The sequence below is a fragment of the Ovis canadensis genome, chromosome 3 (genome assembly GCF_042477335.2).
Source record: "Ovis canadensis isolate MfBH-ARS-UI-01 breed Bighorn chromosome 3, ARS-UI_OviCan_v2, whole genome shotgun sequence".
Classification (NCBI taxonomy): Eukaryota; Metazoa; Chordata; class Mammalia; order Artiodactyla; family Bovidae; genus Ovis; species Ovis canadensis.
In genome coordinates, this window is record NC_091247.1 from 3,720,769 (window position 1) to 3,747,939 (window position 27,171).

Consider the following 27,171-nt stretch of genomic DNA (forward strand, 5'->3'; position numbering starts at 1 on the left):
TCTATTGAAGGTGACAGCCGTGCTGCTGGGTGTACCCTGCAGGTGACTGGATCCTTCATCCCACAGCCACCAGGGGGCAGCACCGGAGGCAGCAGCAAAGGCTCAGAGACCAAGTCCTGCAGCCCCCGCTGAGGGTAAGAGGCCAGGTGGGCAGGGCAGAGGCAGATGCTACAGATGGCACGCAAGGAGCTGGGGCTGGACTCTGGGCTCTGAACAGCGGAGCAGCACGCTGAGCACTCGGGGTCGGGGCGGAAAGAGCTGAAGGAAGGCGGGAGAAGGGGTTTGCGTGTGGGAAGGAGGAGCTGAGAGGGTAGAGACCGAGGACGCAGGCCATGGGGAGGGACTGGACTCGGAAGAGGGTCGGGATGGCCCACAGTGAGTCTAAGTGTGAGAAACAAGACCGTGTGCAGGGGAAGAGCCACCAGCAATTTCTCTTGCATCCTTTTGTTTCTGTTTGAAGACAGTTGTCCACAAGCGGACAAGAGGCTCTGACCCTGGACGTTTAGTCTCCACTATTTTTATTTAAATAATTCACCAGAAAGCCCCAGATGTTGCAAACGGTCGTGGAAAATTCAATAGAACAAGAAGATGCTGTGTGTGCTCTCTTGGGTGATGCCCTGGTCCCTGTATCACCAGCAAAGGGCCTGAGGGCAGAGAGACATGTGAGCAGGGGCAGGCCCACTCTGTGAGTCGGAACCGACCCACGAGAACGGTCTTGGAGGAATTCATGCTGCCCCAGCTCCAGCGTGAGGCTGGAGGCAACCGCGCATGAAAAGCTTGTGTTTGGGCCCGGGCACCCCCAAGTCCAGGCAGTGCCCAGCCCCCCGGACAAAGCGCTGCTGGCAGGTCAGAGTCAGGCGGCCCGGCCTCTCCCTGGTCAGAGCTCGGAGCAGCCCATGGGGCTGGGCGCGGTCAGTTGATGCTGAGTGTTGCCGCTCTCGTCTTCCCTGCAGAGAGCTTCCTGCTGACGTCTGCTGTCCTCCCTGCCCGGCAGTGCCAGCCGAATGTGGTGACGCTTGAACTTGAGCTGCCTTCACTCACTATAATCCCTCATCCTATTCAGGGCTCCTGCTGGGAACCCGCCAGGCGCTGAGGACCCAGGCCTGCGGCTGCCCAGTGGCCTCCACACAGGCATCTCCCCACACCGACCCCCGGGCCGTCCTGTGAGGCCTGAAGCCCTGGGCAGGGCTCCAAGGGCACCGGGACCTGTGAGCTCCATCCCCGCTCCCTGGGGCCCTGGTCCCGCCCACAGTGGAGCTGGATCCAGCCAGGAGCCCTGCCCTTGCAGGCCCGCAGCCTGGGGAGGGGGTGATTTGTTGGGGGTGGGAGGGGCTCCCATCGTTTCTGCAGGAGGATCTCCAGGATCTCCAGTCCCTCGGGCCTCAGCTCCTCTGTGTACACACCAGCGGGGGCGGGCGTGCTCTCAGCGTCCAGGAGGGAGATGTTGCTGGCTGCCACGGCCTCAGAGTGCCACGTCCCTGCACCTGGCCTGGAGAGGGCAGAAAGGAGGTCCCCACTGCACAGCGGGCTCTCTGTCCCACCCCCGCCAGGCCAGGCCGGGTCTAACTGAAGAGGGGGACGGACATAGGAGGACCCTCTGCTCTCTAGTGGACACTGAGCTGTGGAATTTCCCGCACCTGAAGTAACACTTCTCTGTTAACCCAGGTGGATTTAAAGTCCACGTCATGAGCCTCACTTAGGACCGTCTGGGTCTTGGGGAACAAGCCATGTGCACCCTGAAGAGGGTTTCCTCACATCGTGTCTTCCGTGGGTGTGCCTTCAGGCCTCTGAGGCCCAGCTCCCCTGCAGCTCGCCACCCCCTGGCCACCCTCAGCCTCAGGCCCTGCATGGTCTGGGTGATGACGAAGATCTGGGTGCCACAGGTGAGGGCCAAGCCCAGGGCAAGCAGAGGTGCTTCATGGCTGCAGCCGGGGTGGCACTTCTGAGCTCTGGAGGGAGAGGAGGGCTCAACCAGCCGGCTCGGGGCCTTATACAGGAGGTGAGCCAGCCAGCCAGCCTGGGCCGGGCCCCCAGCCACATGGTTCCCCGAATCCCCCCTGGCCCATCCTCGGGCCCTCAGGCAGCTTCCTCCACCAGGACAATAGGAGGCCTTCTTCCATCCCAGGCGGAGCCGGAAGGCCCCTTGTGTCCTGGGCCTGGACGCTTCCTGGTAGGCCCCAGATTGGGCTAGGGGGTTCTGGCTGTGGGTCCAGGCTGGTCACCAGTGCCAGGAGCACTTCCGGGGTCAGCCTCTTGGACACGACAGCCTGACCTGGGTTCTCTCCCCCAAGCCCGTCACCTCTGTGCCCCAGAGCTCTGTGCGTTTGGCAGCAGGAAAACCTGGGGTCGGTGTGTTGTGGCCACGCGGTCTGGACATCTTCACCCCCAAAATAATCTCTTAAATCCACCTTTCCTGTTGTGTTCCCCATAGCATTTCCCTCGTTCTAGACCCACAAATAAGTGTCTATGGGCAAGATGACTGAAACACCCCTCCCCTCCCCATCGCACATTCAGCTGCCGGAGGGAAGTCTCCAATGCAAATGCGACCCAATCCTTCTTTTCTCTGAAACAAACGTGAGTCCCTCTTGGCATTCCCCATTGTTTAGGGAGCGGTTCTCACCCTTTAGGGCTCCTCGGAATCACCTGGAGAATCCCTCAAGGATGGTGTTCCCCCGGGGTCCACCGAGATCCACAGGGCAGGGACTGGCCTGCCACAATCGAGTGCAAGGCAAGAATGCAGACTGGAGAGAGGTTATGAAGAACCGTCACGCAGCCTCATGTTGACCTCACAGCTACATCACTTAGTATCTCTGTGATCCTCAGACTATATATATACACGTATTTCCTTTTTGCTTAAAATTTTTTTAAGCGTTATTATTTTTTTGGCCATGTGGCATGTGGGATCTAGTTCTCTGACCAGGGACTGAACCCATGTCCCCCACACTGGAAGGTAGAGTCTTAACCACTGGGCCAGCAGGGAAGTCCTCAAGATTACATATATATATATATTTCTGCATCTTGATTTTCTCTTGTATATAACAGTTGGGGATGATCAGTTCAGTTCAGTTTCTCAGTCATGTCTGACTCTTTGCGACCCCATGGACTGCAGCATGCCAGGCCTCCCTGCCCATCACCAACTCCCGGAGTTTACCCAAATTCATGTTGACTGAGTGGGTGATGCCATCCAACCATCTCCTCCTCTGTCATCCCTTTCTCCTCCTGCCCTCAATCTTTCCCAACATCAGGGTCTTTTCTAATGAGTCAGCTCTTCGCATCAGGTGGTCAAAGTATTGGAGTTCCAGCTTCAACATCAGTCCTTCCAATGAACACCCAGGACGGATCTCCCTTAGGATGGACTGGTTGGATCTCCTTGCAGTCCAAGGAACTCTCAAGAGTATTCTCCAACACCACAGCTCAGAAGCATCAATTCTTCAGCACTCAGCTTTCTTTATAGTCCAACTCTTACATCCAGTAAGACAGTAGGCGCTGAGAGAGGCCATCAGAGGGCAGACAGACTGAAACCACACTCACAGAAAACTAGCCAATCTGATCACATGGACCACAGCCTTGTTTAACTCAACGAAACTAAGCCATGCCATGTAGGGCCACCCAAGACAAACGGGTCATGGTGGAGAGGTCTGACAGAAAGCGGTCCACTGGAGAAGGGAATGGCAAACCACTTAAGCATTCTTGCCTTGAGAGCCCCATGAACAGTATGAAAAGGCAAAAAGATAGGACACTGAAAGAGGAACTCCCCAGGTCAGTAGGTGCCCAATATGCTACTGGAGAAAAGTGGAGAAATAACTCCAGAAAGAATGAAGGGATGGAGCCAAAGCCAAAACAACACCCAGGTGTGGATGTGACTGGCGATAGAAGCAAGGTTTGATGTTGTAAAGAGCAATATTGCATAGGAACCTGGAAGGTTAGGTCCATGAATCAAGGCCAATTGGAAGTGGTCAAACAGGAGATGGCAAGAGTGAAAGTCGACATTCTAGGAATCAGCGAACTAAAATGGACTGGAATGGGTGAATTTAACTCAGATGACCATTTTATCTATTACTGTGGGCAGGAATCCCTTAGAAGAGATGGAGTAGCCCTCATAGTCAACAAAAGAGTCCAAAATGCAGTACTTGGATGCAATCTCAAAAACAACAGAAATAATCTCTATTTGTTTCCAAGGCAAACCATTCAATATCACGGTAATCCAAGTCTATGCCCCGACCAGTAGTGCTGAAGATGCTGAAGTTGAACAGTTCTATAAAGACTTACAAGACCTTTTAGAACTAACACCCAAAAAAGATTCATGTATGTAATCCTTTTCGTTATAGGGGACTGGAATGCAAAAGCAGGAAGTCAAGAAACACCTGGAGTAACAGGCAAATTTGGCCTTGGAATACGGAATGAAGCAAGGCAAAGGCTAATAGAATTTTGCCAAGAGAACGCACTGGTCATAGAAAACACCCTCTTCCAACAACACAAGAGAAGACTCTACATATGGACATCACCAGATGGTCAACACCAAAATCAGATTGATTATATTCTTTGCAGCCAAAGATGGAGAAACTCTTTACAGTCAGAAAAAAACAAGACTGGGAGCTGACTGTGGCTCAGATCATGAACTTCTTATTGCCAAATTCAGACTGAAATGGAAGAAAGTGGAGAAAACCACTAGACCATTCAGGTATGATCTAAATAAAATCCCTTATGATTATACAGTGGAAGTGAGAAATAGATTTAAGGGCCTAGATCTGATAGACAGAGTGCCTGATGAACTATGGACAGAGGTTCGTGACATTGTACCAGAGACAGGGAGCAAGACCACTCCCAAGAAAAAGAAATGCAAAAAAGCAAAATGGCTATCTGAGGAGGCCTTACAAATAGACAATTTATCTCATGGGTTTAATGTAAGAATAAAAAGAAATCGTAAGAATGGAAAGAAATTGTTGTGAATGTCAGTTAAGTGTGATCACGGCACACAGCTCTACTTGGGGTGACATCCATGAAAGGTGCGTCTTATACTTCTTTTCCTAATGTAATTTTTGATTGTATTGAAGTATAGTTGATTTGGGGCCACTTCCCTGGTGGCTCAGAGATTAAAGAATCCACCTGCCAATGCAGGAGACCTGGGTTGGTCCCCTGGGTGGGGAAGATCCCCTGGAGAAAGGGATGGCTCCCCACTCCGGTATTCTTGCCTGGAGAATTCTGTGGACAGAGGAGCCTGGTGGGCTATAGTCCATGGGATCGCAGAGAGTTGGCCACGACGGAGGGACTGACACCTTCACAGTTGATTTACAATGTTGTGTTAGCTTTAGGTGTCCAGCAAAGTGACTCAGTTATACGTACAGTCATTCCTTGTCAGATTCTTTCCCGTGCAGGGTATTACAGAATATTGAGTGTGCATAGTTCCCTGTGCTATAGACCTTGCTGTCCGCTTCTTCTAGCTATAGTAGTTTGTGTATGCCAATCCCAAACTCCTCGTTTATTCCCCCCTTTTCCCCTTTGGTAACCGTAAGTTTGCATTCAACGTCTGAGTCTGTTTCTGTCTTTTCGAGAAGTTCATCTGCATCATTGTTTTAGATCCCACATAGAGAGATGCGCTTTCCTGTAGCTGTCAGATAGCGAGGGCTGGCTGGGTCTGACACCGCAGGAAGGAGCCCCAAGGTTGTGGGGCGCTGGTCACTGTCAAAGCTGAGTGCTGGGTCCAAAGGGCTCACCCCACCATCCTCTCCCTGCATGCTCGAGAGTTTCCATGGTTTTTGCAAAGTGAAAAACCCTGGAATCACCCATGTGTGACCTCTGGGAGGTATTGGCCGAGAGGCTGCAGTCACAGGGCCCAGCAACTTCTTACCTTGTGTTTTCCAAGCTCCCAAGCTGTTCCCGCTTCTGGCCAAACCACCGCTGCACAGTGCGCACGCGTATGTGTGTGTGTGTGTGTATACACTGAAAAACACTTCCCTCTCTGCCTTGGTTTATCAACATAATCACAGAGCAAATCCCCACCTGCACACCAGTCTGTCCCTGGACTCCTCCGTGCCCAGCATGCCCAGTAGCATCACCTGCCATCACCAGATCTGTGTCAGGTTGGTACCTGGTCAGCCAAGTTTCCCCTCACTGTTCCCTTTATCGGAAGAGATTGGTCATTCTTATGCATTTATCCTTCCATACAAATATGAAAATGCCTTGCTACTTTTCATTAAAACACCATGGAATTTCACTGTGTTTGGGGCATGCTTGTATATTTATTTGGGGACCGGTGTTGCCGTGGTGGCAGCCAGGGCCCTGTAGCTCAGGTTGTGTAGATTTCCTCCCAGGTGCGAAGAATGTGCGTAGTCTTGCAAATTTGCTCTAAGGTTTACTCCTTGCTAATTTGCTAATTTAGACTTCACATCGTTCTTCTGTCAAATATCCAGCTGGATTTTGGTGTTTGGGAAAAGAAACCCCCTATACCATGTCAACCGGGAAAAAAAACAAAACAAAACAAAACAAAAAAAACCCCACAACTAAGAAGCTGAGTTGCACTTTATTTCACAGACAAAACTAAGGACTTAATCCCAGGAGGCAGCATCTCAGATAAGCCTGAGAAAATATTCCAAAGAAGCAAGGAGGGGGAAGAGCCAGGACATTTAGGAGGTTTTTTTTACAATGAATACCGGATAGTGGGAACATCAAATAATTACTGTAAACTAAATGAAACCAGATATATCAAGTTAAGGAATTTAGCGCTTTTCTATGTATGGGTAGATGCGAAGTCTGGGCTCACTGAAATCATTCCTTTGACGTGTACCTTAGCTATTTGGGGCCCCTGTCCTGAGCTTTTCATCCTGAGTCTCCTCAGGGTGCCGCATGGGAGGGTGGCTGACTGCTAGATGGGGGGCATCCTGCCTCCATCCTGAGTTCCGTCAGGGCTCACCCTCCAGCAGCTGTAATATGATGGTTCAATGGCTGCAACGTTCTTTGTTTACTGACAAGGCGGCAATATTTCATCATGGACGACCACCATCTGGGCAACACTTTGCACTAGCTAGGTTCAGGGATTCCCAGCTCACATTCTGTTTCTCTAAGTAGAAAATCACAGAAATGGTAGTTACCCCTTCGTGCTCACCTGATCTAGTCTCTATAAATCTCTTTTTTTTCTTGTCTTAATGCATTGACAACAATCACTAGCACGTTGGAGCCCACAGAGATGAAATGGGTGTTCTAGACTCACTGCCAAATTGTGGGAACACATCTACATTTCAGAGTTAAGTGTGGTATGAACTCAGGTTTCTGAGAAACAAACTTCATGAGGTTGAGGAGACGTTCTGTTTGCAGTTTGCCAGGAGGGTTTGGTCCTCTGGTTGTGTGGAGCTTTTTATCAAGTGCTTTTCCCATCTAGTGAAATAGACGTAGAGTTTTCTTTCGATCTGTGCATGTGGTGACCTATACGGACAGATTTCCTAAATTTCAGGAACAACAAGAGTCTGCCATGAAAACCATCACTACCTAATATTGTACCAGCCCATTTGTTAATGCAATTAGATAAGCAGGACAAACGGAAGTATAAAAACTGGGAAGAGGAAAGTAAACCGACCGCCGCAGACAGGTGATGTGCTTGTGTGTCTAGAAAGCCCGAGAAAATCACCCAGAGGTCAACTATGAATGATAGACATCCGATGACTCATGAGAAGACAAACACAGAGTTACTGAAAAATAAATAAATAAAGTTCTAGAGTGAAAAAAGAACATAAATAAAAGTAGTTTAGGAAACAGTGTCTTTCATACATGGGTAAGCGGCAAGCAGCTATAAGCCCTAAAGCAGGTAAAGAGTCAATTGGAATATGAGCAAAATAATAAAACCCTTGCAGCGCGTAACAGACAAGCGCAGGGACTTTTCCAGGAGAGCTTTCAAAGCCTTTTGGGGACCGCCTAGCAACTTGACTTCCCAGGCGGCGTTAGTGGTAAAGAACGTGCTTGCCAGTGCAGGAGACACAAGAGGCGTGGGTTTGATCCCTGGGTTGGGAAGATCCCCTAGAGTAGGAAATGGCATCCCACTCCAGTCCTGGAAGATTCCGTGGACAGAGGAGTCTGGTAGGCTACAGGCCATGGGGTCGTAAGGAGTCAGACATGACTGAGCATGCGTGCAGCAACTCAAAAGGAAGACAGCGCCTAAGGCTTGGCGTAAGGAAACCCGATGTAAAAATGTCAGTTTTCTCAAGAGCAATTATCAACGCAATATTTTTAAGAATTTATGGGAAAAAGTAAGTAACACAAATGTTGCCATCTTAACCACGCTTCGGTGCTCAGCGCAGGGGTATCAGCACGTTCCCATCGCTGGGCAGCCTCCACCACTGTCATCTCCAGAACTTTCTCGTCTTCCCAAACTGACCCTAAATCCCCATGAAGCACTCAGCCCCATGCCAGTGACTGGCCCCACTGTCTAGTCCAGTCTCCATGGGGCCCCACGTGGGTGGAATCACACAAGATTTGTCCTGTGCAAACTGGAGTGGGGGGGGCGGTGTGAGGGGCCCTGGGGTTTACAGGGGAAAGACCACGGTGTCACTGTCCCCTGTCCCCCTGCCCGTCGGTTAGAAACGGGTGCGCCCGCCCCTGCTGGGGGCGGCATTGGCTGCGGGGGGACCGGGTGGCTTCCCGGGCCGGAGCGGGCAGTGCTCGGTGACGTCCTGTGGACTCCGGTGCTAAGCGTTCCTCCAACACAGGCGGCTGCACAAGCAGATGCGGCCCCGTGGACGTTTGCCTGCGGGCCTGACGGGGCACGCACACCCTCGGGCACCCCCGGGGCCGAGCCTCTGGTCCCAGCCAGGAGGAAAAAGAGGGGGGGATGCGACTCTTACCCACATGCGAGGGGCTGACCATTTCTGTCTTGTTTAGCCCTTTCCTCTCCACAAACTCCTCGAAGGTTCTCAGGGCCTCTGGGCTCTCCTCCGGGGAGCAGCCTGCAGGGGATGGGTGGACGTGGGTCTGGGCAGCCAAGCAGGCAGGCCACATATCCTCAGGACTCCAGCCCACTCTCTCCGGGGGTACCCACGGATGGGGCCTTCCCCACCCAGATATCCCGAGGAGGCCAGATGGTGGGGCATGTGGTCTGAAGTGGGGACACTGAGGGGACATCAGGGGCTGGGGGCCGCTGAGGCCCTGTGGTCTCAGTCATGGGAGGCACCCAGACAGCGTCCTCTCCCTGGGTCTTGCTGCCTAGCCCAGCCTGGCTGCACTGGGACCTGGTAGGCACAGAGGCTGGGGGCATGACATGGACTGTCCCTGCTAGGCACATCGGGGGTGCTGGAAGGATGGGCCTGACGGGGGGAGCGCACAGAGGGATGGTCTGGACGCTCAGAGATCCTTGGGATAAACGGGAAAGCTGGTTGTCAGAGCGTCGCAGCTGCAAAACGGGGACACGTCTCAGCCGGGGTCACTGCCATGCCAAGGTCGAGGGCGGGGCTTCCCGACCCCGTTCGTCCCGTGCACAGTGAGGAGCAGCATCCGCCCACCAGGTACCTGGACCGCCTCCCTCCCTGGTCACGGCAACCACGGACATCTCCCAGCATCGCCCAGGGCCCCCGGGGGCCCCGTTTGGAACCCCTCGATCCAGGGCATGACCAGACCAGAGGCCGACTGAGGAAGGACGGGGTGGAGGGCCATGGAAGAGGTGGGTGCCTGAGTTGGACGCGGGCGCGGACAACGGGCATGGGTACACGAGATGGTGGACAAGAGCCGTCGAGAGAGCTTGCAAATCCCTCTCCCGCAGGCAGGCTCCGAGCAGTCGGGTACCGGGACCCCCGAGCCAGACCCCTGGACCTCAGAAAGCGCTGGTGCTCGGATGAGCATGGCCACGGGCAGTAGGCCCCGTCCATCCTGCCCTGGGAGTGCAGGACCACCTACCCCTTCCCCGGCAGGAAGTCTGTAGAGATGCTGTGCCTCCATCCTGCGGGTGACAAGAGGACCCTCAGGGTCTCAGCCCCGCCCCCCACCCCCGTCTGCTTCAGGGGAAACGGGCACTGGCCACTCACAGGTGCCGAAGTAGCCGGGGTTCGACCCTCCACCCAGGGCAGCTTGTACTGCAGGCATCCGATGGGCTCCCTGGAAGGCAGGAGTTACAGACGGGTGCCCGGACACAGCGCAGCCGGGCCGCCTCGCCCTCCCAACCGGCCAGCCCCTGCCAGCCCCTGTCCCGCCCAGGCTCTTGGACCCTGCCTGCCAGGCTCCCAGAGCCCCTCCCTGAAGCCCTGGAGTGAGGTCCCCACCACAGGGTCGCCTCGTTCAAACAGGGGAAGCAGGTGAGGGGGTCAGGTCGAGGTCTGGTGTGCTGGCTACGCCGTGCACAGCCCAGCCGCAGACCTCGGCCGGTTTCCAAAGGCCCTCGGCCGCCCGGCCCGTCCTTCCCCGTGATGGCTGGCTTCCCATGGCCGGCTCGCCCCTTCCCTGTGTTCCCAGGTGGTCCCAGCCAGGAGGGAAGCCAGGTAGGGCAGGGTCAGAAGGACCCCCGCACTGACTTCCAGGACAATTTGGGGCAGTTTTTACCCCAAACGAATGAGGCTCAGACCACTCTCTCCCGGTGCTGGGGTGGCCCCGGTAGGGGTCCATCTCAGACCTCCCAGTCCTTCACATCGCCTGAATCCCCAGCCTTGGATCCGCCTGGCTCCTGCCCGGTCTGCTCACTGACCCCAGAGCCCTGAGCACAGGCCTCTGTGGCCGCATGGGAACCAGACCAGGGCCAGGCTGAAGCTTCCACAGGAAGGGGTGCATGAGGCCCGCAGGGAGTGGTGGACAGGCTCCCATGGTGCTCACGTCGGGCTGGGCGAGGTCCCCATGGTTCCATGGGTCTGGGGGAGCGAAGCCACAGGATCAGGGCTTCAGGAGGCCGCTGTCCAACAGGGAGGGACTGGGCCGAGGGCTCCAGCGGGTGGCGGGCCTGTTTCCCACACAGAGGGTTGGGGCCAAGGACCCAACAGTGGGTGAGGGAAGGTGTGGGAGAGGGGTGCTCAGCTGACGTCCTGAACTGCAGCTTGCCCAGACTGTTCATCCCAAACTGGAGGGGGGCAGGGGGTGACCCCCCTTCTCCTTGGGGATCGCCCTGTTTCCTGCCCATCGCCTGATGTACAAGTTTCCTAAAAGCCGGATCGGGGTTGGGGGGGCTGGTCCGTGAACAAGGGTGGGGTTAACCAGGGCATGACCTGGCCTGCCTTGGCTTTCTCAGTACAGGCTTGGCCAGCTCCCAGAGAAGGGAGACACACAGGGGCATGATGGGCAGTAGGGGGACGGGTGCCCCTGGTCAGGAGGGGATGCAAGTGCCTAATTGGTCACTAGGGGGCGTAGGGCACCTGGACCAGCTGCCTGGATGCCCAGAGGCACCGGGGATGGGGTGAAGGCAAGCAAAGATGAGGAGGAGGCTACACCGGACACCTCAACCCCGGTGACAGGGCCCTGGCGGTGGAGGGCATTTCCAGGGCCCTGAGTCTCACCATAAATCTTAACTGAGCTTTTAAGAGTCACAGGCTATTGGCACAAATGCATGGTTTTCACATAGACCCTCACGCACTAGCCTCTCCCTGCAAAGTGGACGGTCAGACTAGAGTCCTCTTGGATGAGCAGAGAGAAGTTTCTGGGAAACACAGCCTGAGAAGGAAAGAAACAGGTCCGGGGCTGGCAGGTTCCCTCATCGGGAACCATCTGTCTGAGGCCTCACGAAGCCCCACTGCCCCGGGCCCTGGAGGAAGCCCTCTCCTTTGCCTGGACACGTCCCCAAAGACACAGACAGGGGACTCTGGCCAAGTCCGCCCAGGGTGGGAGCAGCAGGACTGGGACCCTAGCCCAGCACAGGCGCCTGACCTGGGCCATGCTCGTCCCACGACCCCACCCTCTCAGAGCCCCTCACCTCCTGAATGCTGGTGGGGGTCAGCTGGGGCCCCTGGGCCCCCAGCACGGAGAGCAGACCCAGCCCGGCCGTCAGGAGGGGCAGCTGCCTGGCTGGGGTCCCCATGACTGCTCCAGGGGTGCCTGGCCTTGGGGTCACCCATTTATCCCTGGACCGGAGGCCCCACCCCCTCCCCTTCACAAAGGCCCCTCAGTCCAGCGGGTTGGGAGTGGAAACATCATTTTCTTTGGATCCTGTGAATGGAGGTTCTCAATCATGTCATTAGCTTCCCTGGCTCTCAGGTCGGACAAGTCCAGAGAAGCCTTGTCTGGGAGGAGAATGTTATCAGAACGGGAAGCAGTGCCTCTGGGTTCAGAGCCAGGAGATAAGACAGCGGCTTCCTTCTGCTCCCCGCTCCCACCCTGTGGCCTTCACTGCCCCAGTCCCAGGAAGCCTGGACCCGCCCTGGTCCCTCGAGGCCCCTGGAGAGGTGGTCCCCATCCAGGCTCCAGCTCCCGCCTTGGAGTTGATGCCCCGATATCCCCAGACCTCCTGACCAGCTTCAGGCTGGCTCTGAGCACCTCCTCCAGGCTGCCCACTGGTCCTACCTTGCCTCTGCCCTCCAAGCAGCTCCCTTGCCCATCTCAGCCTGGATCAACTTTCCTGTGCTCTGGTCAGTACCCCAGTGGATCTGAGAGGCCTTACTGACCCTCTGGAGGCCTAGCTGACCCTTCTCAGCTCCCCTCACAGCCTGAACCCTCTTCCTTCCTCCCAAATCCACCTCCTCCCCCAAGCTGCTGGGGTGACTCCACTGACTAAAACACAGAGGTCTCGCTTCCCCAGCCCCCATTCCTCTGCCTTTCTGCTCCCAGAACTTTCCACCCAGGTTTAAATGGTGTTGTCTCACTCCCGTGCACCTATGTGTATGTCTGTGTTTGGGCACGTGTACACGTATGTGTGCCTATACTATGCACGTATGTACCTGTGTGTTCACGGGTGTCCACACGCTCACCCGCGTGTGTGTGAGCTTACATGCTCAGGTGTGCATGGATATGTGTCCGTGTGAGAGGGTATATCTGTGTGTGTCTGGGTGTGCATACGCACATGTGTACGTACGTCTGTCCATGTGCATGTGTGTCTGTGAGTGTGCGTGAGTGTGAGTGTCTGCCTGTGCACAGACATAGGAAGGCTCCAGACTGTTCCCACACTGCACAGCTCTTAACTCCACTGATGGGTGGTCCCATCCCCCCCAGACCCCAGAACCTTCTATGACCCCTCCCCCGACCGTGCAGCCACCCTGCTGGGGGCACACCACCCTGAGGTCACGAGAGGCCAGGGCTCCCCTCCTGGGAGGTCCCCCCGCTGCTCCCGAGGGGCTCAGCCCTTCTGTGTGTCCCCCGCTTGTGGCTCCTCACATGCAGTGGCCCCTCCTCGCTGTCGGATGGCAGGAAGGAACCTCTGCTCCATGGAATCAGCCTGGAGTGGGCACTGCCCCCTGAGAGGCCCCAGAACCATCCCTCTCACTGATCCTGGCAGTGCTGCCTACGTGCCCTTGCCAGCCAGGCGACGCCCAGGTGAGGCTCGTGGTAAAGACCTGAAGGCGGGGCTGGACCAGAGGGCCGGGCAGCTCAGCGTCAGACAGAGATGATCCTAGTGTGCCCAGGCCCAGTGCCATCACCCCTGATATGGGGAGGGGGCGGGAGGGACCAGGCAGGGAGGACGTGGGGTGGGCTGTCAGAGAACTCGGTGCAGGGGCTCCATGGGACTCTGTGGGGTCTGATGGTGGATGGAGGGGCCACGGGCCGTGGAGCTGGCAGCTCTAGAGCCGGGAAGGAGAGCAGACGGGTTCTGCCCGGAGCCCGAGGAGGAGCTGGTGCGCCGGTCTGTGGGCAGATGGTGTGAGTGGAGCACGTCAGCCCCTTCAGGAGGGCGTCTGGGTGTCCACTCATGAGGGGCAGGGCTCAGGAAAGGCTGGGGTGGGGGTGGTCTCTGGGAGGAGCTGGCCCAGGCCTCTCGGGACTGAAGGCAGGACCTCCAGGTGGGCTTTCAGAGCGGGTAATTCAGCCTGAGATGAGAAGCTCGCCTGTGGGCACGACAGTGGCCTGTGTGAGTGTGTCTGTGTGTCCTTAAGTGTGAGTCTACGTGGACACACACAATGTTGATGTTTTAAAATAACAGAAGTATGTCCTGGCACAGTTTGGAGGCCAGGCCTCTGAAACGAAGCTGTCTTCAAGATAACACAGTACGGGTCCAGAACCAGTGATGCCTGAGGCCGCAGCCCAGGGTCTGAAGGCCCAGTGTGACCAGCAGTCCAGGCTCTTCCTAAAGTGGGGGTGGGGATGTCCCTGGCAGACCACTGCCCCCCGGTTCCTGTGCATGGATCCAGTCAGAATGTCCAGATTCCCGTGAATCTCATTGAACTGTTTTTCTCTTTAAATCAGCTGGAGTCCTATCTAGTATTTGTAGTTAAGAATCCTGACTAGTGGTCCAGTGGCTAAGACTCTGCCCTCCCAATGCAGGGGGGCTGGGCTCGATCCCTGGTCGGGAAACTAGATCCCACATGCTATGACTAAGACCCATCAAAGCCAAATAAATGATGAATGTTGCTATGGTTTGTGCTGTCCCTGTGGTCGTGTCCGACTTCCTGTGACCCCACAGACTGTACCTCACCAGGCTCCTCTGTCCATGGGGATTCTCCAGGCAAGAATACTGGAGTGGGTTGCCATGCCTTCCTCCAAGGGGTCTTCCCAACCCAACGATTGAACCTGCGACTCTTTTGTCTCCTGCGTTCTTTACCACCAGCGCACCTGGGAAGCTGTTGTTTGGTTGCTAAATATATATATATATATATGTGCATACACACACACACACACACACATATATATATAAATAAATAACCACTGTGGCTTCTGCACTCAGAATCTGTGGCAGAACTAACACCCCCAGCGTCTTTGGGCTGGGTCATCAGACAGAAGGACCAAGAGACATCAAGCTTGTGAAGGGGAATAGGAACCCCCAGGAGGCTGTGCTGAGCGCCTGCAGCACTTAGTTGGCTTCAGTTCAGTTCAGTTCAGTCACTCAGTTGTGTTCGACTCTTTGCGACCCCATGAATCGCAGCACACCAGGTCTCCCTGTCCATCACCAACTCCCGGGGTTCACCCAAACTCATGTGCATTGGGTCGGTGATGCCATCCAACCATCTCATCCTCTGTCGTCCTCTTCTCCTCCTGCCCCCAATCCCTCAGGCATCAGGGTCTATTCCAATGAGTCAACTCTTCACATGAGGTGGCCAAAGTATTGGAGTTTCAGCCTCAGCATCAGTCCTTCCAATGAACACCCAGGACTGATCTCCTTTAGAATAGACTGGTTGGATCTCCTTGCAGTCCAAGGGACTCTCAAGAGTCTTCTCCAATACCACAGTTCAAAAGCATAAATTCTTTGGTGCTCAGCTTTCTTTATAGTCCAACTCTCACATCCATACATGACCACTGGAAAAACCATAGCCTTGACTAGATGGCCGCCGCCCCTCGGGCATGGGGTCCTCCCGACTTCTGCCCTGACCTCGGACATGGAGTAGCCATCATGGTCAACAAAAGAGTCCGAAATGCAGTACTTGGATGCAATCTCAAAAATGACAGAATGATCTCTGTTCATTTCCAAGGAAACCATTCAATATCACAGTTATCCAAGTCTATGCCCCAACCAGTAATGCTGAAGAAGCTGAAGTTGAACGGTTCTATGAAGACCTACAAGACCTTTTAGAACTAACACTCAAAAAATACGTCCTTTTCATTATAGGGGACTGGAATGCAAAAGTAGGAAGTCAAGAAACACCTGGAGTAACAGGCAAACTTGGCCTTGGAATGCGGAATGAAGCAGGACAAAAGCTAATAGAATTTTGCCAAGAAAATGCACTGGTCATAGCAAACACCCTCTTCCAACAACACAAACGAAGACTCTACACATGGACATCACCAGATGGTCAACACCAAAATCAGATTGATTATATTCTTTGCAGCCAAAGATGGAGAAGCTCTATACAGTCAGCAAAAACAAGACCAGGAGCTGACTGTGGCTCAGATCATGCGCTCCTCATTGTCAAATTCAGACTGAAATTGAAGAAAGTAGGGAAAACCGCTAGACCATTCAGGTATGACCTAAATCAAATCCCTTATGATTCTACAGTGGAAGTGAGAAATAGATTTAAGGGCCTAGATCTGATAGATAGAGTGCCTGATGAACTATGGACTGAGGTTCGTGACATTGTACAGGAGACAGGGATCAAGACCATCCCCATGGAAAAGAAATGCAAAAAAGCAAAGTGGCTGTCTGGGGAAGGCTTACAAATAGCTGTGAAAAGAAGAGAGGCGAAAAGCCAAGGAGAAAAGGAAAGATATAAGCATCTGAATGCAGAGTTCCAGAGAATAGCAAGAAGAGATAAGAAAGCCTTCCTCAGTGATCAATGCAAAGAAACAGAGGAAAACAACAGAACGGGAAAGACTAGAGATCTCCTCAAGAAAATTAGAGATACCAAGGGAACATTTCATTCAAAGATGGGCTTGATAAAGGACAGAAATGGTCTGGACCTAACAGAAGCAGAAGATATTAAGAAGAGGTGGCAAAAATACACAGAACTGTACAAAAAAGATCTTCATGACCCAGATAATCATGATGATGTGATCACTCACCTAGAGCCAGACATCCTGGAATGTGAAGTCAAGTGGGCCTTAGAAAGCATCACTACGAACAAAGCTAGTGGAGGTGATGGCATTCCAGTTGAGCTGTTTCTAATCCTGAAAGATGATGCTGTGAAAGTGCTGCACTCAATATGCCAGCAAATTTGGAAAACTCAGCAGTGACCATAGGACTGGAAAAGGTCAGTTTCCATTCCAATCCCAAAGAAAGGCAATGCCAAAGAATGCTCAAACTACCACACAGTTGCACTCATCTCACATGCTAGTAAAGTAATGCTCAAAATTCTCCAAGCCAGGCTTCAGCAATACATGAACCATGAACTTCCAGATGTTCAAGCTGGTTTTAGAAAAGGCAGAGGAACCAGAGATCAAATTGCCAACATCCGCTGGATCATCGAAAGAGCAAGAGAGTTCCAGGAAAACATCTATTTCTGCTTTATTGACTATGCCAAAGCCTTTGACTGTGTGGATCACAATAAACTGTGGAAGATTCTTCAAGAGATGGGAATACCAGACCACCTGACCTGCCTCTTGAGAAATCTGTATGCAGGTCAGGAAGCAACAGTTAGAACTAGACATGGAACAACAGACTGGTTCCAAATAGGAAAAGGAGTACGTCAAGGCTGTATATTGTCACCCTGCTTATTTAACTTATATGCAGAGTACATCATGAGAAACGCTGGGCTGGAAGAAGCACAAGCTGGAATCAAGATTGCCGGGAGAAATATCAATAAGCTCAGATATGCAGATGACACCACCATTATGGCAGAAAGTGAAGAGGAACTAAAAAGTCTCTTAATGAAAGTGAAAGAGGAGAGTGAAAAAGTTGGCTTAAAGTTCAACATTCAGAAAACTAAGATCATGGCATCCGGTCCCATCACTTCATGGGAAATAGATGGGGAAACAGTGTCAGACTTTATCTTTGGGTGCTCCAAAATCACTGCAGATGGTGATTGCAGCCATGAAATTAAAGGACGCTTACTCCTTGGAAGGAAAGTTTATGACCAACCTAGATAGCACGTTGAAAAGCAGAGGTATTACTTTGCCAACAAAAGTCCGTTTAGTCAAGGCTATGGTTTTTCCAGTGGTCATGTATGGATGTGAGAGTTGGACTGTGAAGAAAGCTGAGCACTGAAGAATTGATGCTTTTGAACTGTGGTGTTGGAGAAGACTCTTGAGAGTCCTTGGACTGCAAGGAGATCCAACCAGTCCATTCTGAAGGAGATCAGTCCTGGGTGTTCATTGGAAGGAATGATGCTAAAGCTGAAACTCCAATACTTTGGCCACCTCATGTGAAGAGTTGACTCATTGGAAAAGACTCTGATGCTGGGAGGGATTGGGGGCAGGAGGAGAAGGGGACGACAGAGGATGAGATGGCTGGATGGCATCACGGACTCGATGGACATGAGTTTGAGTGAACTCCGGGAGATGGTGATGAACAGGGAGGCCTTGCGTGCTGCAATTCATGGGGTTGCAGAGTGGACACAACTGAGCGACTGAACTGAACTGAACTGACTAGACGGACCTTTGTTGGCAAAGTAATGTCTCTGCTTTTCAATATATAATCTAGGTTGGTCATACTTTCCTTCCAAGGAGTAAGTGTCTTTTCATTTCATGGCTGTAATCACCATCTGCAGTGATTTTGGAGCCCCCCAAAATAAAGTCTGACACTGTTTCCACTGTTTCCCCGTCTATTTGCCATGAAGTGATGGGACCAGATACCATGATCTTAGTTTTCCGAATGTTGAGCTTTAAGCCACCTTTTTCACGCTCCTCTTTCAGAAACTTTCATCAAGAGGCTTTTTAATTCCTCTTCACTTTCTGCCATAAGGGTGGTGTCATCTGCATGGCTTACCTGACCCAAAAGAAGTACAGACCAGGACTCGAGTCCATGGCCAAGCCTGTTCTCCGGCTTTATTCCCTGAGCCAAACGAAGCAAACAACCCATCCTGAAGAATGGATAGCTGTATGTGGTCCAGCCACAGCGGTGTACCTTCATCCATAAAAGGAATGTGGTTCTGCCACACCTGCCACATGGATGAGCCTGAAACGTCACGCTGGGTGAAAGAGGTGCACGAAAGGCCACGTATGATACAACTTCACTGATAAGAAACGTACAGAGGAGGTAATGGGGGATATCCGGGTGTCTCCAGGGTGGTCTCCAGGATTCGGGGGTGGGGGAGGAGGAATGGGGGAGTGATTGCTCATAGGGTGAGGAGCATTTCCAGGGCGATGAAAATGTTCTGGAATGAGGTGGTGGAGGGGGTGAGGCGGGGAGGCTGTGCCTCCCAGAAGCAGGTGAGGGGCCCCCTGGAGTGTCTGAGCCTGACGGGGAGCAAAGGTGCCATGACCCGTGCTCTCTGCTGGCTGCTGTGGCCTGGGCAGCCCACTACCTATGGGCTGGGACCCCTGGAGGCTGACCCGAGAAGTAGACGGGGTGGAGGTGGGCGAACCCTGCAGGGCCAGCCCCTTGGGTGTGGGTCTTCTCCGCCTGCTGAGTGCACGGTGAGGCCTTGGACGTGCCATGGACGCTGATCCCGGTGTTATGCCCAGTGTCCGAGTCCCCAGAACTGAGAGAATAAAATGTCCACAGCAAAGCAAAAGCATAAAGGGGTTTATTGCTAGCTTGAGCTAGGGCCCAAGTCTCATCCAGCACAGTGGAATCTTGACGAGGGCCCTGAGCTCTGAATCACAGCTGCTTATATACAGGTGGTCTTTTGTCTCAGCAATAGTGTAGTTGGCGTGTGGTGATTGACTCAACCTTGGGTCATCGTGGTGATTGACTTAACCTTGGCGTCATCGAGGGGGACCTTGGTGTCATCGGGGACCTTGGTGTTATCGGGGACCTTGGTGGGGCTTCCCAGAATTATGACTCATGCTCACAAGAACCTGAGGCTTAGGCCTAGTGTGGCCTGTTGAGCCTGTCATGGCTCAGGTCAGGTCCCAACACCCGGTTTCCAGGGAGGAGAGCAGCGAGATCCAGAAGATTCTCCCCGACACCTTCAAACCAGAAGTGCGGGTCGGGCTGCTCCTTACATGGATGAGGTGCTGCCATGTGAGTGACCGGGAATGGACGCAGGCTGGCCGCCCCACGCGGTGTGCAGGTGGGAAGGAAAGGCTGGGTTGCCCCACCCCTGGGGGGCCTCGGGGGGGAAGGGCAGCGGCCAGGAGACCTTGAGGGTCAGTCCAGCCTGTGGGGCCGGTTTTGTTTGGGTGCCACTCCTCAGCCTCCACACCAGAGCCAGGTCCAGCTGGGGACAAGCTCAGTGGTTGATGGCGGGACACAAGCCCTGGGACACAGCCACCTGAGGTCCTCCTGGTCCCTCCCGCGGAACACGCGCTTACAGGATTCTGTTCAGACCCTGCTGCCCCCAGCTCATTTTGCCCTGACCATCCTCCCCATAGCCCCCAGCCCAGCGCAGGCCCGGGGGTTGAGGAACTCATGACACTGGGGCAGAGCCGGGCTTGGTTCCCAGACAGAGAAGAGCGTCTCCATGTGGGCCCTGCGGCCTCTCCCCAGGAAGACAGACCCCTAAAACAGTCTCCGTAGAAGCTGGAGCTGGACACAGGGCCCCCCTGCTCAGCCCAGGTTTCTCCAGGTGAGGTGGAGGGAGGCCTCTTGGGCAGGTCTGAGCAGGACTGTCACCGGGCAGGTCCTCGCACCCCCACCACAAGTCTTAGCCCCGAATATCAGGACTCTGAGCCCTGGCCCTGCCAGCTCCCAGCCCCTTCTCTGCCTCCCTGGGGAGAGCCAGATCAGAAGGGACCCATCGCTTAGGGACAGGTCAGTACCAAGTGGACAGATGGTGCCCGGCCTGGATCCCAAGACAGGAGCCCGAGGACCAGGCAGCCTTCACCGTGACCCCCGGTTGGACTCCCGGCATGATGGTCTTGCACTGTTGCGGGGACAGTGGGGCCAGGAGAGTTGTCACGACAGAAAGTGGACGTATGCCACCAAGGCCTGCGATGGTCTGGGCCCCGGGAGCCCCCACATTGATGAGAGGCTCACACCGAAGGGGGACCCCGGCCCAGTGTCTCCTTGTCAGCAAGGAACACTCCGAGTGCCCGAAACCTGGTATCTCCACGTGGGGCCTGCTGTGTCCAGGAGGGCCTGGGAGAGCTAGCCACCCCACTGGGGACTGGGGGGACATGAAACTCGGGGAATCTCACCGACCCTATGTGGAGGGACCCCTTATCCCCAGTCTCCAGGGAGGCTGGGCTGGGATCCGCCTCCCACCACGAGAAAGGAGACCCTGGTCGCCATCGGCTGGCTGTCAGGCGGCACGTTGCCAGGCCCCAGGGGGATAGGGGGAAACTGCGGGGTCACCGTCAGAAGAGGCCAGAGGTCCCTGCTGATGCGGGGACAGCCCAGGGACAGCGCCTGTGTGCAGCCAGGCCTGGGTGGGGGGACCAGCAGAGTCGTCCGGGTCTGGGGCCTAGTGTCGGGCCATCCTTGTCCTGTGCGCCTGGGCCAGCCTGGCCCCTCTTACTCCCACCTCGACCTCCAGCTTGTGGGGGCCCGGGGGCTGGGCGATCCCCACCTCACACGTGTCCCCACCTGGGCCTGGGGCTGATCCTGACACTCTCACACCTTCCCCAACCACAGGACCACACAAAGCCTGTGCTCCTCGGCATTAGACCCCTCATCCCAACCACACAACCACCCAAACCTGGGCTCATAGGTATCACAGCCCTCCCCCTAACCACAGGACCACCCAAACCTGCGCTCCTGGGCATTAGACCCCTCCCCCAACCACACAACCACCCAAACCTGCGCTAGTGGGCATCACATCCTCTCCCATCTTCATGACCACCCAAACCTGAGCTTGTGGGCATCAGACCTGCAGAGACCACCCGGGACCTTGGGCAGAGCTGCCAGCACCTGCTTCTCCCGGGACCCCCAGGCCCATCGGACAGAGACACACACCACCGGGACCCAGGACACAAGCGGGTCCTCTGGTCCCTCCTGCAAGGCTTCCACCTCCCTGTCCTCCCCTCTCACCCCCTGAGGGGCCCCACAGACAGGCAGAGCCCCCGGGGACACTGAAGCCTTTTATTTGAAGCCAGGAGAGGGGAGGCAGGGCTGGGCGAGAAAGCGGGGCAGGAGAGTAGGGGGTAGGGAGGCCCAGGTTCCAGGGGCTCCTCCCATGTCCCGCAGGATGGCAGGTCCTGATGGCGCTGCCGGGGGCTGCTGTGGAGCCTGGTGCCCCCTGCCCTGGAGAGGAGGGGAAAGGTCATGGAGGAAGGGGGCAAACGGGGCTCTCCCTGCCCCCAGGGCTGCAGCGTGGGGAGTGGAATGCACCCGCCACCGGGGACACAGCTGAGCGGGCACAGATGTCCTGAGTTACCCAACAGTGAGCCCTGAGCACAGAGAAGGTGCCTACGTGTGGAGTGCAGCCCAGGAACAGACCCTGCAGGGTGGGGCCGGCCGGAGGAGCCCTCAGAGCAGAGACCTCCCCCCCTCCTGGCCATGCGGGGTCCCTCTTGCCTGCCCTGGGGAGCCTGGTGGACCCTGACACCCCACTGAACCGACCTTCGATTGCTTCAAGGACCACTCACCCTAGTCACTTTCAGGCTTGCAGCTTTCTGTAGAGACAAACCCAGGAGTGAGAAGACGCCCCACACAGGGGCCCAGACCCCTCACCGCCTGTAGCCCAGATGTGGGTCACGGAGACCCAGAGCGGGGTCCCTCGGGGCTCTCTGTGACCCATCACAGCGCTGATGTCTCCCCAGGGAGGGGCTGGGGAGGTGCGGGAGGGGACGGAGGGAGGGACCCAGGGCGTGAAGAGGACGTAGAGGGGACCCAGGGATGCCGCAGGGCCGGCCCCTCACCCGTCTGCTCAGGTGTGAAGATGTCCTCCAGGGACAATCCCTTGCGCTGTGCAAATTTCTTAAAAGCCTCCAGAGCCTCTGGGTTCACATCGGGATTCCTACCTGCAGGCCAGGCGCCCGGTGAGTCAGGCTTCGGGGGACACCCGGAAGCAGGGTCCGTCCCAGCTCCCGGGGAGGGCGCAGGGCCGGAGGGCTCAGCCTGGGGTGGATGCCGAGCAGGTGCGGAGGAGACGGGCCCCTCCCAGCCAACAGGTCCCGGGGAAGGAGGTGGGGAAGCCCTGGGGGACACCTGAGTCCCTGGGGGCTCCGGGGGAACTCAGGCTGGATCCCAGAGCCACCTGCAGGGTCAGACCCCTGACCTGGAAGGGCTTCTCTCCCAGAGGAACTGCGCTGCCCTCTGACCAGAGAACACCGGCCGTCACCCCCGTGAGGGTCCCTGCCCCGAAAATTCCTCCGTCAGCGCCTCCTGCCTCCCCCACGCTGACCAAGCCCTGGCCCGAGACCCCAGGAAGCGGGACTTTGCATGTGCAGTGACCCCGAGGGCGGTCAAGTCCCAGAAGGAGCCTGGCCTGGCTGCCCGGGCCGTGAACTGTGCTGGGCGCACACGGACCACGTGGTCTGTATTCTGGAACCAGGAGTGGCCGGTGCGGTTCCCCCGGCTTCTGGAGGCAGAGGCCTTGGGGCGGGTCAGGACACGGGGATCCGAGGGCAGGAGGGGGACCCTCACCTATGAGCTTCCCCACGCGGACCGGTTTCCCCTGGCGCTGGCCTTCACAGTAAAGGACGCAGTGGCCCTCGACGGGCAGTTCCAGGATGTACATGTGCTTCTTGCCGCCATCTGTGGACGGACAGAGAAAACGCGTCTTGACTGTCTCAGTCCCTGACCTGGACATTAGAGAACATACTGGAGACCACAATAAGGAGCTTTCTGGAACATTCGGACTTCTCGACACCCTAGCCGTACTCAGCTCCCTGTCATCCAAGGACCCCATGGACATGCTGCTGCCAAGGCCCAACCTTGGGGAAGAGCCTCCTCCTAGGAAAGTCTCAACAGGAGGTGCGGAGTCAGAGAGGCTGGAGGGTTTGGATGCTTGGCTGGACCCTGCAGGCTCCAGCAGCTGCCTCGCGTGCTTCCCCATCCTGCACCTTGCTTCCCCGTGGAGTGGACGGCCAGGACCACCCAGAGGAAGGTGAGGGGTCCCTTCATCCTGCTGTGGACACACTTGTCCCATCTGGTGTCTGCTGTCAGGATGAAACCCCTGGGAAGGGAGGGGTCAGACTCTGAGTGGGGTCAGGGTGGGGACCCCGGGCAGCGAGGACGCCCGCGGGGAGGGCGAGGCCGGGGCTCTGCTTGCGGGGCGGGGACGGGCAGGGACTCACTGGAGCTGTATTTGCCAGGCTCCCCGGTTGGCTGCATCCTTGCTGTCTTCTCATGGCAGCGGGCCTCCTTCCTGGGACACACGAGGAGCAAAGGAGCCACGCTCCGCAATCACGCCTGGGCTCACCCGAGCTCGCCTGGCACGTGGGCCTCTTGCCCAGCGTCCGCCAGATGGCACCGTTGACCCCTGCCTCCTGGGACTTTTTCCCCTCGAGGTCCAGGAGATGCAAATCTTAGCAAACACTGCAACCTGGGTGGGAAGAGGTGTCCTGACAGGCGCTTAAGGGGAGGGGAGGGGACCTCAGTGCAGTGGCGGGGGGTGTGGCGACACGCACCGGAAGGTGAACCTGAGCTCCAGGTCCCCGCCGCCCAGGGCCGTCACCGTCACCGGGGACACCTTCCTGGATCTCGTCTCCTTAGGCAGGTCCCCGTCAGTCACTATGGCCTTCACATACCAAGTTCCTGCGATCTGAGCAAGGCGGGGCTGTGAGCCTCCTGCGTGGGGCAGGCCAGGTTCGCGTCCGCACCCACCACCTGCCTCCCCCAGTGCAGGCTGGGCTCCAGCACGTCTGCACCCCGAGTGTCGGTTGGAACAACCCGGCGTGCGGGGCTCCCAGTGCTAGACAGAGGCAGGATGCCCATCTTCTTCCGGGAGCAGCTTCCGCACCTGATGTGTCTTCTCTGCGGAGGGTGCAGCCGTGCCATCGGGGGTCCCAGGAGTCGCTTCCCTGGGCCCTGAGCTGGAGCTGCTCCCCGGGCAGCCCTGGGCTGAGCAGGGGCTTGACTGAGAGGCGGACAGAGAGCCCCCTGCCCCCCGACCCCTTCCTGTAGGGAGCCTGAGGCCAGGGCCCTCCTCCTGAGACGGGCCTGGTCACGCAGCCCCCACAGGTCACTGCCTTCCCCTCCACCAGGCTCACCTTCTGGGGCTCCAGAGGGCAGGATGGGGGGTCCTGGGCCCTCAGGGCAGCAAGCAGGCTGAGGGCGATGGGCAGGAGCAGGGCCTTCATCTCTGGGGCTTTGGGCTCCCAGCTGCCGGCGGGTCTGGGGGTCTGGGGAAAGTTGTGCCGGCTCCACACGAGGCAGCTGTTTATACCCGGAGAGCCTGGCACGGACCCCGCCCCGCCCACCCAGCACCCCGGCCCAGTCCTCGTCAGGGGTGTGTGTGTGCTCAGCACTGGAGTCTGAGGGGCGGGTGCCCCAGAGTGAAAGACACGCAGTGCTGTCCTGGGTCCGCCTCCCGAGGGTGCTGGCTCACAGACAGCCATCTGGAGGACGGACAGCCGGGGGGTGCGGGGCAAGGGGGCCGCTCATGTCTCTGCCCTGAGCCCAGAGCGAAGGTCAAGGCTTCCTCCCCTCCTCCTCCGCGCCCCTCCCGGAACCCTGGGCTAAGATCTTAGGCACGCTCTCTGGGAGCCCACTGAAGGGACTGAGCTTCAGAAGGGACACGCGGGGTGTGATTGGTGGAGTCCCAGGGTCCCCAGAGCCGACTTCTCACATACCTGGCACCCGTGCCCTGGCTGATCCCAGGCCTGGGAAGCAAACCCCAGATCCTCGTGGGGCTGGGGGTGCTGGTTTATGACCTGGGGTCAGTCTGGATATCTCCTCTTCAGAGTGTCCCACCCTGGGGCCCCAGAGGAGGAACCCAGCCTCCCAGCCCCTCACTCCGGACCCCGAGGCGAGGCTGGGTTTCCAGGTGAACGTGTGCTCTCCTCCCAGTGGGGCGGCTCGTTCCTGCACATGAGGGTTCACCGCCCATCTGCCCTGCTGCACCTGTAGTTCCCCAAGGTGGGGGCTCCGGCCACGTGGTAGGCGGTCACAGGATGTTTGTGGCTAAAAGAATAAACTAGTGACTGGGTCTCTGGGGCCTCAGAGGCTCGCTCTCTGAGGGGAACCCATACTTCTGTGGCTCTGGGTCCTATGAGCCGTGGGAGGACCCATGAGTGCCGGCCCCTGGGCACGTAGGAGGCTCAGCAAACCTGGGCTCTGCCTTGCACCCTCCTGCCTGGAGTGGGACCCACACTCATGCCACTCCCTGACTTCTTTCATCCTTCCAGAGCCCCGACCACCCCGGACCTTCCCCTCTCCCACCAGCTTTGACCCCTGTGTCCCCCCAGGACAGGCCTTGCATCCTATTCCATTTGGATAAACGGGCTGAGTAAGGCGCAAACCAGCCACAAGTGGGCTGGGGCTCAGGGGTCCAGGCTGAGCCTCCCTGCGCCCGGCTCCGTTAGCCTCAGCGCCGGCTGCCCTCTAACGAGATACTGGCTTCCCTCCTCCCTGACCGTGTGGGTCCTGGGTCTGAGTCACCTGCTCTGAGACCCATGCTGACCCAGGCCCCACAGGCAGGTGCTGGGGACACACAATGGCTTCTTTGTGCCTTGTTGGCCCAAGGCTGGACACGGCTGTAGATGGTCCACCCCAAGTACTGGCTCAATAATAATGATCAGCCTCTCCATAACCCCCAGGGGCTGCACGGAAGGGCTGGCGGGACCCAGTAATTACCGCATCTGGGAAGGAACTGCTAAGCACAAAGTCCACCCTCCCTGGGAGCGGAAAAGGGCGGGGTCCTTACTAAGGGCCTGACCTTAGCAAGCAGGCTCGTGTCTCCGGATCATGAGAGAGCTTTTCCTCTTCCCTATTCTCCTGCACGTTCCCCAGAGAACCTGGATCTGGGTTATTACCTGAGAGTCCCTAATCTAAGCATTTATGACAGTGACAGGCTCCATTCAGGCCTTGAGGAAACCCTGGACACAGGCAGGTCTCCCGGGGAGAATGGGGTGCCGCCCCCGCCCTCTGCGGGGTGCGACCCAAGCCCTCCAGGCCCTCCGGTCCTCCTCCACGGCGCTGTGCCCTGGCGGGCGGAACCCAGCCCAGGTGTCCAGCTGTGTTCTTCCTGGATCCTGGAGGGGCGTGCGTGGGGGTGGGAGAGGAGGCTGGCCGTGGGGCTGCAGCTGGCTCCGCTCACCACCCCTGGACAGCGTCTCAGGGCCTGTGGTCAGAGCCGCCCAGAAGCTTCAGTTCCAGAACTGACCAGAGCGGATTCCTGTGAAGCCTGAGCGCATCCGCACTGGAGCAGGGCGAGCGGTGGTCGTGGGACTGAGCTGATGCAGTGCGTGGCTCCTGCACGCAGACCACCTTCCTGCCTCCACTCCTAGCACCACTTCTTCTGGGCCTCCCCGATACACATGGGTCATAGCCGACGTGCAGGTGAATGGACATGCCCAGTCCGCATGGAGCGGAGCTCAGGGGCTACATACCTTGGGCTCCTCACTCCACAGTGAGACAATCTGACGTGATCCCACCCATTTCTCAGAGGTCCTCAGGAAGACTGAGTCCCAGTTGCCCACAGTGAGAACATTCTCATTGAAACTCCCTTTATTGCGTTTTCTACCTCCCCATCTGGGCTTCCCTGATAGCTC

At 56.6% G+C, this 27,171-nt stretch overlaps 1 protein-coding gene across 1 annotated transcript; it reads right to left on the minus strand.

The window, feature by feature from the left end:
• Positions 1 to 21,581: 21,581 nt before the first annotated feature.
• LOC138438014 (odorant-binding protein 2b-like) lies at positions 21,582 to 25,303 on the minus strand. Its single transcript, XM_069586265.1, has 6 exons — positions 24,088 to 25,303; positions 23,755 to 23,825; positions 23,102 to 23,212; positions 22,375 to 22,476; positions 22,102 to 22,128; positions 21,582 to 21,757 (listed from the first exon to the last, which is right to left on the minus strand). Exons 2-5 carry the CDS (start codon positions 23,789 to 23,791, stop codon positions 22,103 to 22,105), a joined length of 276 nt encoding a protein of 91 aa, XP_069442366.1. The 5' UTR covers positions 23,792 to 23,825; positions 24,088 to 25,303; the 3' UTR covers positions 21,582 to 21,757; position 22,102.
• Positions 25,304 to 27,171: the final 1,868 nt, after the last annotated feature.

What these genes read in the sequence shown, in the direction of transcription:
- LOC138438014 (XM_069586265.1), bottom strand. Translation starts at nt 23,791, where the DNA reads ATGCAGCCAACCGGGGAGCCTGGCAAATACAGCTCCA. An exon ending in GCCTGGCAAATACAGCTCCA is followed by an intron (nt 23,213 to 23,754) that starts GTGAGTCCCTGC and finishes GTCCGTCCACAG; the next exon opens with ATGGCGGCAAGAAGCACATG. An exon ending in CTTCACACCTGAGCAGACGG is followed by an intron (nt 22,129 to 22,374) that starts GTGAGGGGCCGG and finishes TTGTCTCTACAG; the next exon opens with AAAGCTGCAAGCCTGAAAGT.